The following is a 14794-nucleotide window of genomic DNA, read 5'->3' as shown; positions in this document are numbered from 1 at the left end:
ATTTATAATGTATATATATATATATTGTGCGAACGAGATTAACAAACAAATAGCGTAAACCGCCCGTAGTAGATGAATCCCGGATTTACACGTTTTTTATCATCGATCGTCGCGTTATAGTTCGTTAAATCCTGCTAAATGGCAGTAATATGAGAATTTTATTTCTTCTTTCTTTTTTTTTCTTCTCTCTTTTCTTCCTTCTTTTTTTTTATATTATATTTTATTTTATTTTATTTTGTTCCTTTTCTAGGTTTCGTTTTCACGGAAGTTGGACGCTAAAGTGCTAGGATACAACACATCCAGTTTTAAAAATATGTTTAAGCCTAATAATAATACAATGTTTTTCATTCACTCTAATACTCTCTCTCTCTCTCTCTCTCTCTCTCTCTCTCTCTCTCTCTCTCTCTCTCAATCATACAATCTTTTTTTCTTATCGTTCAACACACTGCGCACCAAATTCTTCTCTTCTCTCTCTCTTTTTATTTATTTTTATTTTTCTTTTCTCTTTTAATATTTCGCATCTCGTAGAAGAAAGCACCACTTTATAATACAAATTCGTTCGTCTCTCTCTCTCTCTCTCTCTCTCTCTCTCTCTTTCTCTCTCTTCTTGCCGATACATTTTAAGGCTTCAAAGTAGAACTCGAGCTTATTAGTCGATCAATCGTACACATCGATTCCTTCTTCTTCTTTTTCTTCCTAACCATGGAACGACTATTGTGTTCCCACGTTTTTTATTATATTATTACACCCGAAAGAAAAAACAAAAATTAGATAAAATAGTTATAATAAATAAAAAGAAAAAAAAAGAAAAAAAAAAAGGAAAGATAAAACTATGTAATGTTATGTTAAAATAACGACGATAATAACGCGCGAGTTTTTCTTCATAACGAATTATCCGAGGCCATTCATTGTTGAGATATGTGTGCACATACGGTTAACATCCACTTGCAATCCACGTTTTATCGTTTTTTCTCTCATTTTATTTTATTTTATTTTTATTTTTGCTTCCCCCTCTCTAAATTTACTTTTCTTTAAATTTCCCCCTTCTTCTCTTTCATCTTCTTCTTCTTCTATCTAAGTACGATGACGACGACGAAGTATTGCTCGCATACGAATGGGCAAGTAGTATGGGTGGGTACACACAGTTTTCACATTGTACGGCAAGGATCGCATTTTTTCTTTCTTTCTTTCTTTCTCTCTCTCTCTCACACACATGCATATTTGTTATAACTAGCTTACTCTCTCTCTCTCTCTCTTTCTCTCTTTCTCTCTTTCGTTCTTACTCTAATGAAAAAATTTATACGTCAATGTAAAGCTATATATTGACTAGTTTCTCTCACTCGACTCGCCTCAACGACGAATGGCCCGCCCCCTCTTGCATTTTATCTTTTTTGTGTTTTTTTTTTTTTTTTTTTTACTTCCGCATATGATTTCTTTTTTGTCTTTTCCCCGTTGCTTTTTTTTTCTTTTTCTTTTTCTTTTTCTTTTTTCTTCTTTCTTTCCTTTAATATATCTTCTTCCGTTTCCGTTTTCGCGTCGAATCTAACACGACCAATTATTAATTTATACATACATACGCGCACACAACAAGACACGCATACACACGCACACCACCACACACGCATGGGTTTTCACTAATTTGAAGAAAACTATGGTGTTCGTGTCCCCCTTTTTTGGTTTTTTTTCCGTAACACGTACATTATTCTCTTTCTTTTTTTTTTCTTTATAACGTTTTACACACTGCGCCCACGTTCATTTTTGTTTGTTTGTTTGTTTGTTTATATACTGACTTACTTGTTTCGTCCTTTTGAGATACCCTATATATCCGAATTAAAATCATTCTTTTCTCATCGTATATATTATCTTTCTTTCTCTTTCCCTTACATTTTTTAATCTCTTTTTCATTTCATTCGTAATATTTATGTCCAGCAAATTTCCATACACACTCGGATGTACAAATGTCACGAATCTTATATTTAGAAAGAAAAAGAGATTCCTCATCTTTATATTCATCTTCATCTTAACCATTTTCATTTTCATTTTCATCTTTATCTTCATCTTCATCTTCATCTTCATCTTTATGGAAAGCTCTTGCACCGATTAATTATAAGGCTTTCGCGCGTCTGCCAAATCACGGGTCGGTCGCGTATTCTTATTCGCGGGCAAAAGATTATTATTAATTCGTAATCCACGCCACGCATATGTGGTTTAGTTATTTTTTTTTTTTATTTCTCTCTCTCTCTCTTTCTCCCTTTATTTTTTTTTTGTTTATTTTTTTTTTGTTTTAATGCTTACACACTACACCCTATCGCGGTAGATCATATAACGTTAGTGTTTTTGGCATCTTTGAAATACACAAATAGACTTTGGTATAAAACTTTTTTGATAGTGTTCAGTACGTTATTTTTTTTTTCATCATCATCTTCTTCTTCTTCTTCTTCTTTTTCTTCTTTACTCATTTTTCTTTCTTCTTTTTCTCTCGTTCCCTTTCATTCTTTATACGACGTGTGTATAATAAGAGAAAATTGCGAATAATAAATATGTCACAGTCATTTTCTCGTTTATTTAGTAACTCTCTTTATAATTTATTTTCTTCATTCTTAATTTATCTTTCTCTCTCATTCTCTCTCATTCTCAATTTCTCTCTCTCTCTCTCTCTCTCTCTCTCTCTCTCTTTCTTTCTCTTTCTCTCTCTCTCTTTTTCTCTCTCTCTTTTTTAGTATTTTCTCACTTTGCCTTAGTTTCGATAAGTCGTGTAGACTTTTTTGTTGGACAAAAGAGAAACAGAAAGTAAAAGAGAGAAAGAGAGAGAGAGAGAGAAAGAGAGAGAGAGAGAGAAAGAGGGAGAGAGAGAGAGAGAGAGAGAGACTCGTATATTAGCGATCGATCTTATTGGACAATATAATGAACCCACTTAAAAAGAAGGGCAGTGAAAGGAGAGCCATAGCCATTGAATTTTCTTAATGTCGAATCATAAACGCGATTTAGCAAAATTTGTCCAACCACCAAAGCTTGCAGGACGGCGCACCTCTCCTTCTGCGTCGTTTCTTGCTAGAAGTGTCTACGGTTTTTTTGACAAATCTAATATTGTAAGGATCCTCGGCCAATTCAGGATAAATTTGGGCATCGTGTATGTATTCGCCCTCGTAATTGCTTGCAGAACCAACTTTCAATATCTCGTCCTGTTCAGCAACCATCCATTCGTTCGTTGTCGGTGTGTTAGATTTCAAAGCTTCGCGTTCTCTGTGCCAAGCTTTGCGAATGGCGGTAGCTTTAGCGTGATGAAGTAATCGTTGTTTTTCCTTTTCGGCTGTTGTACCGTATCGCAAATTGACGACGTAACTGGTGCCGTGTATTTTGACGTCTATCAAGGAATTGCTGCCACTTCCATTTTCGCCCTCGTGAAAGCTCGTATTTACTTGTCCGCCTAAACGTTTCAATTGGCCGCGATCCTCGCTGGCACGCCAGGTTTCTTCTTTGACGAAATAAAATGCGTCCTGTTGGGCACTGTGTACGACGAACGTGAACGATAAGAAATACGAACGATTGAATACTGACGTAAATACGTCGCCGTAAATTGCATTGGCCGTTGGTACACTTGAAACTACGGCCTGTCCGTCAGCTGTTCTAGATACGAGGATTCCTTTACCGAACGGTGGATCTGATGCAGCACCCAAACGACTCGGGAACAATTCGTTGGTGTCCGTTTTAAGTGCTGACCTGGGTGGTGCCGAAAGGCTCATTGCATCACCGGAATGTCTTTGAGCAATGTGAGCTAAAAAGCCAGATTGGACACCGAGATTTCTCGTTCTTTTCTTCTTGCCAAATATCGAAGTACCTGGACCTAGGGCCGGTGGCACCAAACTACCAGGAAGCTCGTCGGGGAATAATTGGGGTGCTAAACTCTTTAGATCGTATCCCAAATGTGTGAACCATGATATGTGATCTAAACAAACAAGATGATCGAACGAGATATTATATTATTTATACGTTCGAGTACTTCGTCGAGTTATCTCGACAAATTTTTTCTTTCTTTTTCCTTTCTTTTTTCTTCTTAATAAGTTTTACCCTCCTTCCCCTCCCCCTCCCCAGACAATTTTTATTATTTTATTTTATTTTATTTTTTTACTTTATCGCATATACTTAAAATTCAATAAGATAACAAATATTGTACATTAATAATTTATTAAGAAAAAAGAAAAGAAATTGTTCGTAAAACGATTTTATTACGATACGATTGATTTTATATTTTGTTTACCTGTGGGTTGATTTGGTCTATCTGTATGCCTGATATCGATCGGATCGTTTCCGTTAAATCTGTAAAGATGTAAATGCGTTGGCGTGTCTATCCTGTCTACGACATTTTCCCAAAGTGGAGACATCCATTGACCTATCAGAGGATCATAAACCTTTCCATTTGGCATGTGAACCAACGACGTTACCTATCAAAAAAACACATATTATCATATTAATATTTTCTATTTAATTTATACAAAATAAATATATATACATTTTATATAAAAAAAATGAAATCGCAAATTGATATTTGTACAAATATAATTCACCTGATCCAACAAACCGCCACAAAAGTCAACGGGTAAGTATAAATAAGGATTGGAATCGTATACAATGTGTCCGTATGGGGATCTCATGATCTCTCTTATACCTTCGCCATACTGATTGAAAATCATTATAGGTGTACCACATTGATCAGTAGCGATGTAATATTTATGTCGATAAACTTGTGCATAAATAAGATGGCCTCTGTCGTCGTAAACCAATGACATTAATTTCCCATCACGCGGACTGTATATCTGGCTAACTTCGTGTGGACGTTTTTGATTATTATAAAAGAATTGCGTAACGTTTCCATAATTATCCTTTCTCGTTGCCAAACGATCAAGATGGTCGTAATAATAACGAACGTCGAATCGACCACGTTTAGTAGCACGCACCAATAAACCCTTAGCATTATAATTGAATCTTTCTTCTCTGGCATTTTGAACGACAAGACCTCTATTATCATATTTGTATAGACCTTCGCCGAATTTAATGATTCTATCCATGGTATTATATTCCATAGGTATAGTATTACCACGATATCTAAGCGATAACATATTTCCATTTCCATCGTATTTGAAACCCCATGGTTCTTGTGCTTCTACACCGGTCAATTGTCCATCGCAATCCCACGTATAATTTTTGACGTTGGTGTACGTGTTAACGGCAACGTTACGAGTATAAGTTCTCGTCTGATTAATACGTCCACGAGAATCATGAGTAAATTCCATTCTGAACACTTCCAAACTGTGAATAGTTACGGTCACTTGTGTTTCGTGGAATCTGTCGTCGGTGATTCGTGAAAAAAGTGCTGTCCCATCGAACACCGTGGTCTCGTTTATTTGCGGTTTCGTTATTTTAAATTGTCCTATTTGTTCCAACAAGCCAGTTCTCGGATTGTAAGCCATGGTATGAGATGGTAAAGTTTGACCACCTATTCTACCCTGTACAGCGATCAATCTGAAATTGGAATCATAGTCGAAAGTAAATTTGGCATTGCTCAATCCAGTTTTAGCCCCGAAATCAATGCGTTCTTCGACAAGAAGACCAGCACTGTATTGATAATCCCATCTATATTCAACGTCTCTTTCGGAATGTATGACTTCGGATGGTAAACCACTTTCGGTGTATCTTATCTCACTTTTGCCATCACCGTGAACAACTTCGGCCAATTGTCCGGACGTATGATACCTGTAGACGATACGTGCACCATCCCCAGGAAATACAGTTTGTAGAAGATTACCGTCATGACTGTAATGTTGAAGATACGCTCTTGTACTTCCTGGTGGTGTATATGTTACACGAAGAAAACCTAAAGAGGCTTGACAAGAGAAAGAATGTTTAGTTCCCGATGGAAGAATAATGTGCCTTAAACCACCGTCATCGTCGTATTCTAAAGAAAAATGTCTGTCGCTTGGCAAAGTGATCTTGGAAAGCATGTTGAAGTCGTTATAAGTGTATCGTTTTGTACCATCTTGACTATTGGTAACTTCTGCCAATTGACCGTGCCGATCGTAACCATAAGATTCATCCGAAGCACCCCACTTCCAACTTTCTATACGATTAAATCTATCGTAAGTGATACTAAGGTTGTGTCCTTGTTCGTGCGGTTGCCAAAGTAATGGTAATCCGGCAGGATCAAAGGTCACCGTTAATAACGGTGTTCTCGTTTTGTCGTAGAAAGTTTCCCGTCTAAATGCTTGTTCAAATTCAACAGCTATTACTCTAGTATCGTTTACCCAAATTTCTCTGTTAAGTGTCTGTTGGAAGTGGCTTACGTCCCCGACAAGATTATAAGTGGTGGTCATTGTATTTGTTAGTTCACCGAGAGACATCACTTGATAACTCCACATCGGTAGCATTTCTGCTTCTACTGGTAAGGAAACTTCGAGTAGAGGATTTTTTGTTGTTGCCGCGCTTAATACTCTTCCACCACTAGGAAGACACAATGCCAAACTGCTGTTCGTAAATGCAGTTGCTTTCATAATTTTCGTACCTGCAACAATTATTTCATTGATACCATATGACATAGTAGCAATTAGAAGAAAAAAAAAAATATAGAAAAAATTAATACAATTATAAATGATTTATAATTTTCAAATGACTTACCGTCGGTGATAGTAAGCATTTTAGATCTCTCATTCTTCATTTCAAATTCAACAAATCTTTGTTTGTCCCCCTTTGACAATGCTTGAAGAGGAGCTGATACTTGTACGGAAAGACCTTCGTCGTTAGAAAGATCAGAAGATAATTTCAATTTTTCTCCAGTTGGTAAAATGACATCTGTAACTCTTCCCAAACTATCGTAATTGTAAATATAAGTTTCGTCTCCCTGTAAGAGAAAAGTTTTAATTAGGTTTGTTCAACTCGAAAAACAAAAATGTATTGTTATACTTTGTGAAATAAAAAACACTATAAATATATATTTATATATATATACATATATATATAATTACCCCTGAGCGACTCGTTAGTAGACCAGTAGAACCATCATATCCTAATGCAATTTCTGCTCTACCTCTTTCGGATAATTTTTCAAGAAAACCAACGGCAGAAATTTTCAATTCGGATTTATGATCTTGAGTATTTTCAATAGTACTAACGACGCTACTGTAATCCCGTAGAAATTGTATTTTGTTTCCTGCACTGTCAGTGACAGTTGATAATTTGCCAAAACTAGTATTTTTACTGTATAGGAACGAATACCGAGTTTTTCCGGATGTTAGATCCTTCGTAGATATGTGTTGACCGTAACGATTGAACACATAAACTTCATTAGACGGAGGAAAAGGAATAAGGAACTCGCCGCTTTCGTCATGATTTGGAAGATATGGTTGTAAAGCAAGAATATGTAAGCTTCCTTGATCGGCAACGTGAACGACACCATCGGGAGACACAGCTAAGGCTGATATGGCACTGAATTTTGCATTAGATGACAAAAGTGTCTCCGTACTACTGGTATCATCTGTACAGGTACACGAGTCCAAATCTTTTGTACTGGGTGTCGTATTATTACATTCGCATTGACCACGTAATCGTTCCTGTTGTTGTCCAGCAAAATGAGACATTTTCCCGGACGAATCTACTATCCTAATAGAATTAACTCGATGAGAGTCGCTGTCAGCTATATAAAGTTCACCGGTTGGGCTAAAACCAACTGCTAAAACTGAACCCAAAACGTCATCCGATTTCTTTAAATTCGTTGCTAAGGTTGAATTTAATTTGGTGAGTTCGCTGGTATTGACATTGTTATTGGCATTGCTGGTGCAATGAAGAGGTGTACCAGCAACTACGCGTACTTTTAGATCACTGGTTAGTTTCAGTACAAGCCTGTCGTCGATGAAATGCAGTGATCCGTCAAGAGGACTTAGCGTCAATCCTGTCGGCCATTGGAGTTGAGCTTGATGCGCAGGTATAGCACCTACGCACGGTGCTGGTGACCAATGATTGTGATGACCATGATGTCCAACCAATGTGTGTATAATACCATGTGGATCGACAGCACGTATGTTTGTGCCATCGGCTATATACATGGTTTTATCGGCAGCAATGGCGATACCTGTTTAATAAGCAATTACAATCTAATAGGATAATGTTAACCCATAAGGATAGAACCTATTGAAATGATTTATGCTGTATATAACATAAATAACAAACATGACACAATCATTTTCCCAATAATATCATATCCGATTAATACTCTAAATAATCAGTAATTATCATTGTTTACCTTTAGGGTGAGCCAATTTGGCTCGTTTAGCTGGACCCTCGTCTCCGCAATGACCCTCGTCACCTGGAATACATCTTTCACCGCTACCAACAACTGCTTCTACGTTGATACTAGGATCGTTAACTTGTTCCAACGAAAGTGCTTTTAATATCTGATGTTTTTCAGGGTCACTGATATACAGATGTCCGTCGGCAGGGGAGACACATAGATAGTACTGATAGGCTACTTGAGTTGCACTATGTAAAATTGTTAAGATATTATATCTATACACAATCTATTGGAGAATTATATGCGTTAGATATTTTAACGTTATTAAATTACCTCAAAATTAACACGGTATAAACGTTTCCTTCGGGTGTAATTCTACGAACGAGATTAAAGTCACCGACGTAAATGCTACCATCTGGGCCACTGGTAAGAGCTACCGGTGTCAAAAGTCTAGCATCTTTTGCCAAACCATCGCAATTGTTACAGACCAAACTTCTTTGAAGACCACTACCCATTACTACTTTGACAGTACGCGGATATTGTTTGAAGTGTAACGTTGATCCATCTCCTTTTTGAAGGATTCCTTCGTGGAAGTTGTAATGATGATGGATGTCAAGTCCCCAACCACCGATATCGGAAATGTCTACATCAAATCCTTGCAAAATTGCAGTTTGAGTTTCCCATATGACCGAGAGGCAAGTAGAATGTTGATAACCGATTGAAATTCTTGCTTGGGCAACTCCATATACTTTTTGTTTATAAACATTTCTCTTGTTCCAAGCGAAAATGTGAGTCAAATTGGGGTCGGCCTCGTAAGTTTTTGTATGAAGCGAACCCTCGATCTCAACGTGCACGTGTACGTGCGTTAATGATTTTGGAATAAATGGTCCAGTCAATTGCATTCTAACGGTGGAAAGGTATCCAGCGGCTTGACTACTTTGATACATCAAATGAAGATTAGATCCAGGTATTGCGATACTTTCTTGAACGATCTGTCGTGAAAATTGAAGATTGGTTCATTAAATTAACAAAAATAACCAACATCTCTACTATGTTGTTATTTTAATAATGATAATCACAATAATAATAATAATAATAATTGGTTTTACTTAACGACGCGACATTACTTGAAGTGAACTAATTACATTATATTAAATAAGGCTTACTTGGCTCTCAGCGAATACCAGACTTTTCCCTGGCAAACCACCCACTTTTTCTGGCATCCATGTGCTAACGATGATTGGACGCAAAGTCTCGTGATCGTGTTCCAAGCATGGTCCGTGCTCGCTAAAGAGCCCCATGGAAATCCCTGGGAAGCCTATTATATTGTAAGCCATAAATGAAAAGAAACTAAAACGTATAACACTTAAGGACGGAACAAAGACAGCACATGTGTGTGTGTGTGTGTGTGTGTGTGTGTGTGTGTAATTTAACATTATCATATTTATTGGTTATCTTTTTAAATTCTTAACGCGATAAAAATTTATAGGAGACGATAATAATAATAATAAAAATTAACAAAAAGGACAAATAAATTCCACGATAAAAATGAAACCAAAAGTAGAACCTAATTGCATTGTCGCAATGTATAGTTAGATATTTACCAACTGCTGGACTAGGTGGCTGATTAGATTTATACGGTTCTCCTTCGTTGCTAAGGGTCATCACGACGGGTGGTAAAGCAACTATCTGATTCCAGGGCACGAACACAGTTCTCGTAAGAGGTTTGAATGGGCTACGTTGAAATTGCAATGTCACGGCTCCTCCGCCATTAACCAAAACGTCGAACCTGATCGAAATATGCAAATACCTTTTCAATCCGAACGACTATAACGTATATTATGATTTGACGATCGATCTCAATAGAATCTATGTTATACAATCGTTCATAAATATTTAACAAAGTTATTTAAATTTGAATTTGCGAATGGAATTGTGCGGTAGAAGGGATCAGCCCTGCTTTATAATCGATTCGATTTATTTGTTTTATTACCAATAATAATACAATACTTTTACAACCCTTAATCATTCCATTCGTTAATATATCGATTTGATTATTGATACGAGAGATTCTATATATCGAATAAATAATAATAATAATAATAATAATAATAATAATAATGTTATTTATCCGATAGAATCTCATAATGTTTATCGAAACGAAATGTAACAAAGAGAGAGAGAGAGAGAGAGAGAAAGAGAACACGTGTCAAGTAAGATTGTCACTATTTCAATATAGTGTTAAAATATTAAGATATTATGTCAATGAGTTTGTTGGACACCGGTTTGGTAATGTTTCCTATCCACAATTTGATACATTACAGGAAAATGCAGAGAGTAATCGGAGGTTGTAGGAGGAGGAGGAGGAGTGTGGGAAGGGGGAATGGGGGGGAGAGGGGGGAGGGAAACGGAGGTCGGGCTAATCAGATAGATTTGCACGGAGTAATTAGCAAGCTTTCGACATCATTAGCAGAGGCTTTGATGTGGTCTACCATCCCAACTCCTCCAGCTCCGTATTTCAGGATTATCCTCACTAGGATTACTATATACCTGTCTGATATAGGTGTTCCATGTCTCCCTCCCTTCATTACAATGCAAGGCTGATCCTATTACGAAGGACGTTCAAAACCCTCGCCATACATGTTGCGTCCGTCATATGTAAATGCTAATATTAAGTATACCTTTGATGTGTATATGTATATAGATAGATATATATACTACGTTAATTAGTGAACAGATTTGACTGTTTCCGGTAAAAAATTTGGTATAAAAGGAGTTAAAAAGCGAGATGAAGAGAGAGTGAATGAGAGAGAGAGAGAGAGGAAATCATGCTTTTTAAATGTAACGTTTGCGACCTGATTTTTGGTCGCAATAAACCGAGAGGTTAATGATACTTTTAAATTAGAAAGAAAAGTAAATTAAAAAATGTAGAGAAAAAAAAAAGAGGAAATAAAAAAAATAAGAACTAGACCAATTCGAGGAACGAATTAATTTTATCTCTCTCCTCTCTATTTTTACGATAAATATATATTTGTTTTCTGTTTTTTTTTTTCTTAATCAGGATACATTTAACATCGTATATTTTTTAAACGAATAATGATTTATCTGTTATCCTACACGCAAAGAGAAAAATTTAATTACCATATATAATAAAAATAATAAGAAAATAATGAAAAACAACTAGTTCAAAATAAATTGTTCATCAGATTTATTAACCGTCTATAATTCCCTTTGAGACTTATATATTAACATATTTTTTGGACAAGAATATTGATAATAATGAAAAAAGTTCTTACCATCCATCAGCTCTAGTCAAGGTGAATCCAAATCGTGAGTCCCTGTCAACGGAGACTCTGATGCCTACTATTCCAAGTCCTTGCTCGGTTACAACTTGTCCTCTCATCACCGCAACACGACTGTTACAAATCAAAGATATATCCAGGTCCTCCAAAGTAGGACCACGTTCGTCTAAACGTCCAAATTCGCGGAATGCTGATTCCATTTTCATTAGTTTTTTTGTAAAACAAAATTATCCCGTTGTTCGATCTTTTCGAACGCGAAATATTATATAAGGAAAAATATGCTTATCAATTCCAATCGTTAGAAAACAAAACAAAGGACAATGATAAAAAAAACAGACGAAATATTATAATACGCGTTACGATTAAACAGAATTAAATACCGAAGCTAAGAGTAATTTTGGAATATTTTTTTTCCGGTTAGGAGAAAAAAAAAAAAGCAAATAAAAATAGATCGATTGAACATGTGTTACGTAAAAATCAGCTTCCGCGAAATAAAACGTTTAGACGCGAGTCAATATTCTCACTTCGCTGCCAATGCGATCCGCAACCCCATTTTACGTGCGGCATTCGTGCGGCGTACGTGCGGCCGTCGTTCGTTTAACGAATCAAGCAAAACAAGATAGAGAGAGAGAGAGAGAGAGAGATATATATATACATATATATATATATATATGTATATATATATATACGGCAAAAAGAGAGAAGGGGGATGACCGCGCGAGCAATAAAGGGAAGATTGGGGGGGGGCGGGGTGGGTGCTTGTTTCAGAGAAGAAGAGAAACAAAAAGAAAAAGAAATAGAAAAGGGCAAGGAAGAAGGGTTTTCTTTGGAATGCGAAGGAGCACGATGCAGTCTGATGATGCACTGCTGGTTCCGATCGAGAAGCGATAATATTAATAATAATAATAATAATAATAATAATAATAATGATAATAATAATAATAATAGTAATAATACTAACAACAATACATGTGTTTCAATCAATTTTACAGAGAGAGAGAGAGAGAGAGATAGACAGACAGAGAGAAAGAAAAAAAAAAGAAAAAATAGAAGAAAACTATAGTTCCGTGATTGCAAAAGGGTGCTTGGAGAATTTTGAGGCTGGTTGTGTTACGAGTCGAGGGGGTCGTGCACTAGAAACGGGATGCACGTTAACGTTCTCTCCTCTCGCGAAAAATTAGGTCGACGACGAGACGACGGCGGCGAAGTGGGAACGACCATGTTTTTCTTAGTGTTTTTTTTCTTTTTTTTTTTTTTTTTTTTTTTTTTTTTTTTTTTTTTTTTTTTTTTTTTTTTTTTTTTTTTTTTTTTTTTTTTTTTTTTTTTATAGCTTGCTGGGTTTTGAATTACGGGATAAAAAAGATGCTAATTTGACGCGAGGCAGGTTGTGTGTGTGTGAGAGTGAAAAGAGATAGATAGATAGATGTATCTATATAGATATATTTATATATATATATAGACTGAGAGAAAGAGAGAAAGATAGAGACGGAGTAAGGTAGGAAATGGTTGATAATGACTCTTGGAAATTTTGTTTTTGGTGATAGAAAGCATGCGTAAATATATATATATATATATATATATATATATGTATGTATTGTATATATATTATATATATATACACCATGTATAAGATATGTATTTAAAGGCGTGAGATAAATATATGTGTATATATATATATATATATTGTATATAATTTTTGGGATTGTCAAGTGTTATAAGGGCAACAGTGGTGGTGGAGGTTCGCAACTGGATTTTATCTGCGATAAAAGACGGAATATGTTAAAGCGGAATGAATAATTTCAAGCGATTTTGTGTGTGTGGTGCTGATTATAATAATGAAAATCGATGTTAAAGGTGGTAAGAGGTAGATACAATATATATATATATATATATATATATATGTATATGTATGTATGTATATATATTTATATACGCTATCGCATATGCATATATGCATACGGTTTGTTACACGATATCGTTCAAAGGGCGAAGCGTTAGAACAACGTCGTAGTCAAAGTCATCGTCAAAGTAGTCGTCAGAGAATCATAGTCATCGTCAGAGTCGTCGTCATCATAGTCGTCACAGTTTGTAGGTACTAGATGCAAGGCCAAATTTGCAAGATATAATTTCTCTTTGGTTTGTCTCTGTCTTCTGTTACCTTCTCTCTGTGTGTTATATATGTGTGTAAGTAAATAAAAAAAAAAAAGAGTAACATACTAGCGTAATCAAACCGTATACATGTATCCCTCCTCTTTAATGTATAAATAAATATATAATTATTTAAATGCGAGTGTGTGAGCATATGATACTATGTATTAGATTTATATATTTACTTATACATGTGTGTATATATATATATATATATATATATATATATTTATAAAGAAAATTATATCAGTCCCTAAGGGATTGCATATAGGGTCATTGTCGTTCTTGGAGGATTACACTTCCCCCGCGAATCGATGTTTCTATTATCAAGAAATTAGTATTCTCTTTTTTCTCATATTATGTTAATTATCATGATGCACCGTGCCGTCATTCGTAGGACCTGAGGATCAAACATTGCTGGGGAGTTGATCCTCCAAGTACGAGCACAGCAAGGTGGCAGGCACAGTCGTCTCACTACTGTAAGTCCAAACCATAGTGAATGGTACAAGGAAAAAGAAAAAAAATAAATAATTTGATATATATATATATATAAAAAAAGGTGTGAGAAAGAAATAGAGAGATAGAGAGATAGATAGAGATAGAGAGTGAGAGAGAGTGTGTGAGAAAGAGAAAGAGAGAGAGAGAAAGAAAATAAATGTTAAATAAACAGATAAGTTTCGAACACACTGAGAGAGATCTTTAATGTAAGACAGACACCAACCTAAAGAATGTATATACATACATACATATATACACACACATATATAAATATATATATATATACATATATATCTATACATATATATCTATATATATATACATATATATGAAATAGAAAACTAAAAAGTGAACGAACGGTGTCTCGGTTGAAAAAATTCGAATGACGCGAAAGGGATGCACCGACACGCCGCACTTCGATTCTTTTTCTCTATTTGTTTTTCTTTTTGCCTTTTTATTTTGTTACGTTCATTTTTCTTTTTATTTGCTACAATTTCGAGAAATTTTTATGTATGCTATTTATCATAAACGTATAAACGTATACGCGGTGAAACACACATATATATAT

At 35.5% G+C, this 14794-nt stretch overlaps 1 protein-coding gene across 3 annotated transcripts in view; it reads right to left on the bottom strand.

Annotated features, from left to right (window-relative positions):
* Positions 1-2651: 2651 nt before the first annotated feature.
* The window catches only part of LOC106788905 (teneurin-a), a 104757-nt gene continuing 92614 nt past the window's right edge, over positions 2652-14794 (bottom strand). For 2 of the 3 annotated variants that reach the window (XM_014752633.1, XM_014752626.1), the window contains 10 exons: positions 11575-11694; positions 9883-10067; positions 9445-9596; positions 8612-9270; positions 8291-8526; positions 7017-8119; positions 6670-6892; positions 4566-6556; positions 4259-4442; positions 2652-3946 (listed from right to left, as the gene is read on the bottom strand). In XM_014752633.1, coding sequence (XP_014608119.1) covers positions 2985-3946; positions 4259-4442; positions 4566-6556; positions 6670-6892; positions 7017-8119; positions 8291-8526; positions 8612-9270; positions 9445-9596; positions 9883-10067; positions 11575-11694 — 5815 coding nt within the window. In that variant the 3' untranslated portion in view covers positions 2652-2984. The remainder of the gene's footprint in view (positions 3947-4258; positions 4443-4565; positions 6557-6669; positions 6893-7016; positions 8120-8290; positions 8527-8611; positions 9271-9444; positions 9597-9882; positions 10068-11574; positions 11695-14794) is intronic. The other variant, XM_014752617.1, reaches the window with a different exon arrangement.

Source organism: Polistes canadensis, unplaced genomic scaffold, assembly GCF_001313835.1.
Source record: "Polistes canadensis isolate GaletaPanama2010 unplaced genomic scaffold, ASM131383v1 scaffold_6, whole genome shotgun sequence".
Taxonomy (NCBI): domain Eukaryota; kingdom Metazoa; phylum Arthropoda; class Insecta; order Hymenoptera; family Vespidae; genus Polistes; species Polistes canadensis.
Note: the sequence above shows the minus strand (reverse complement) of the source record. Positions and strands in the feature narration are given on the sequence as shown.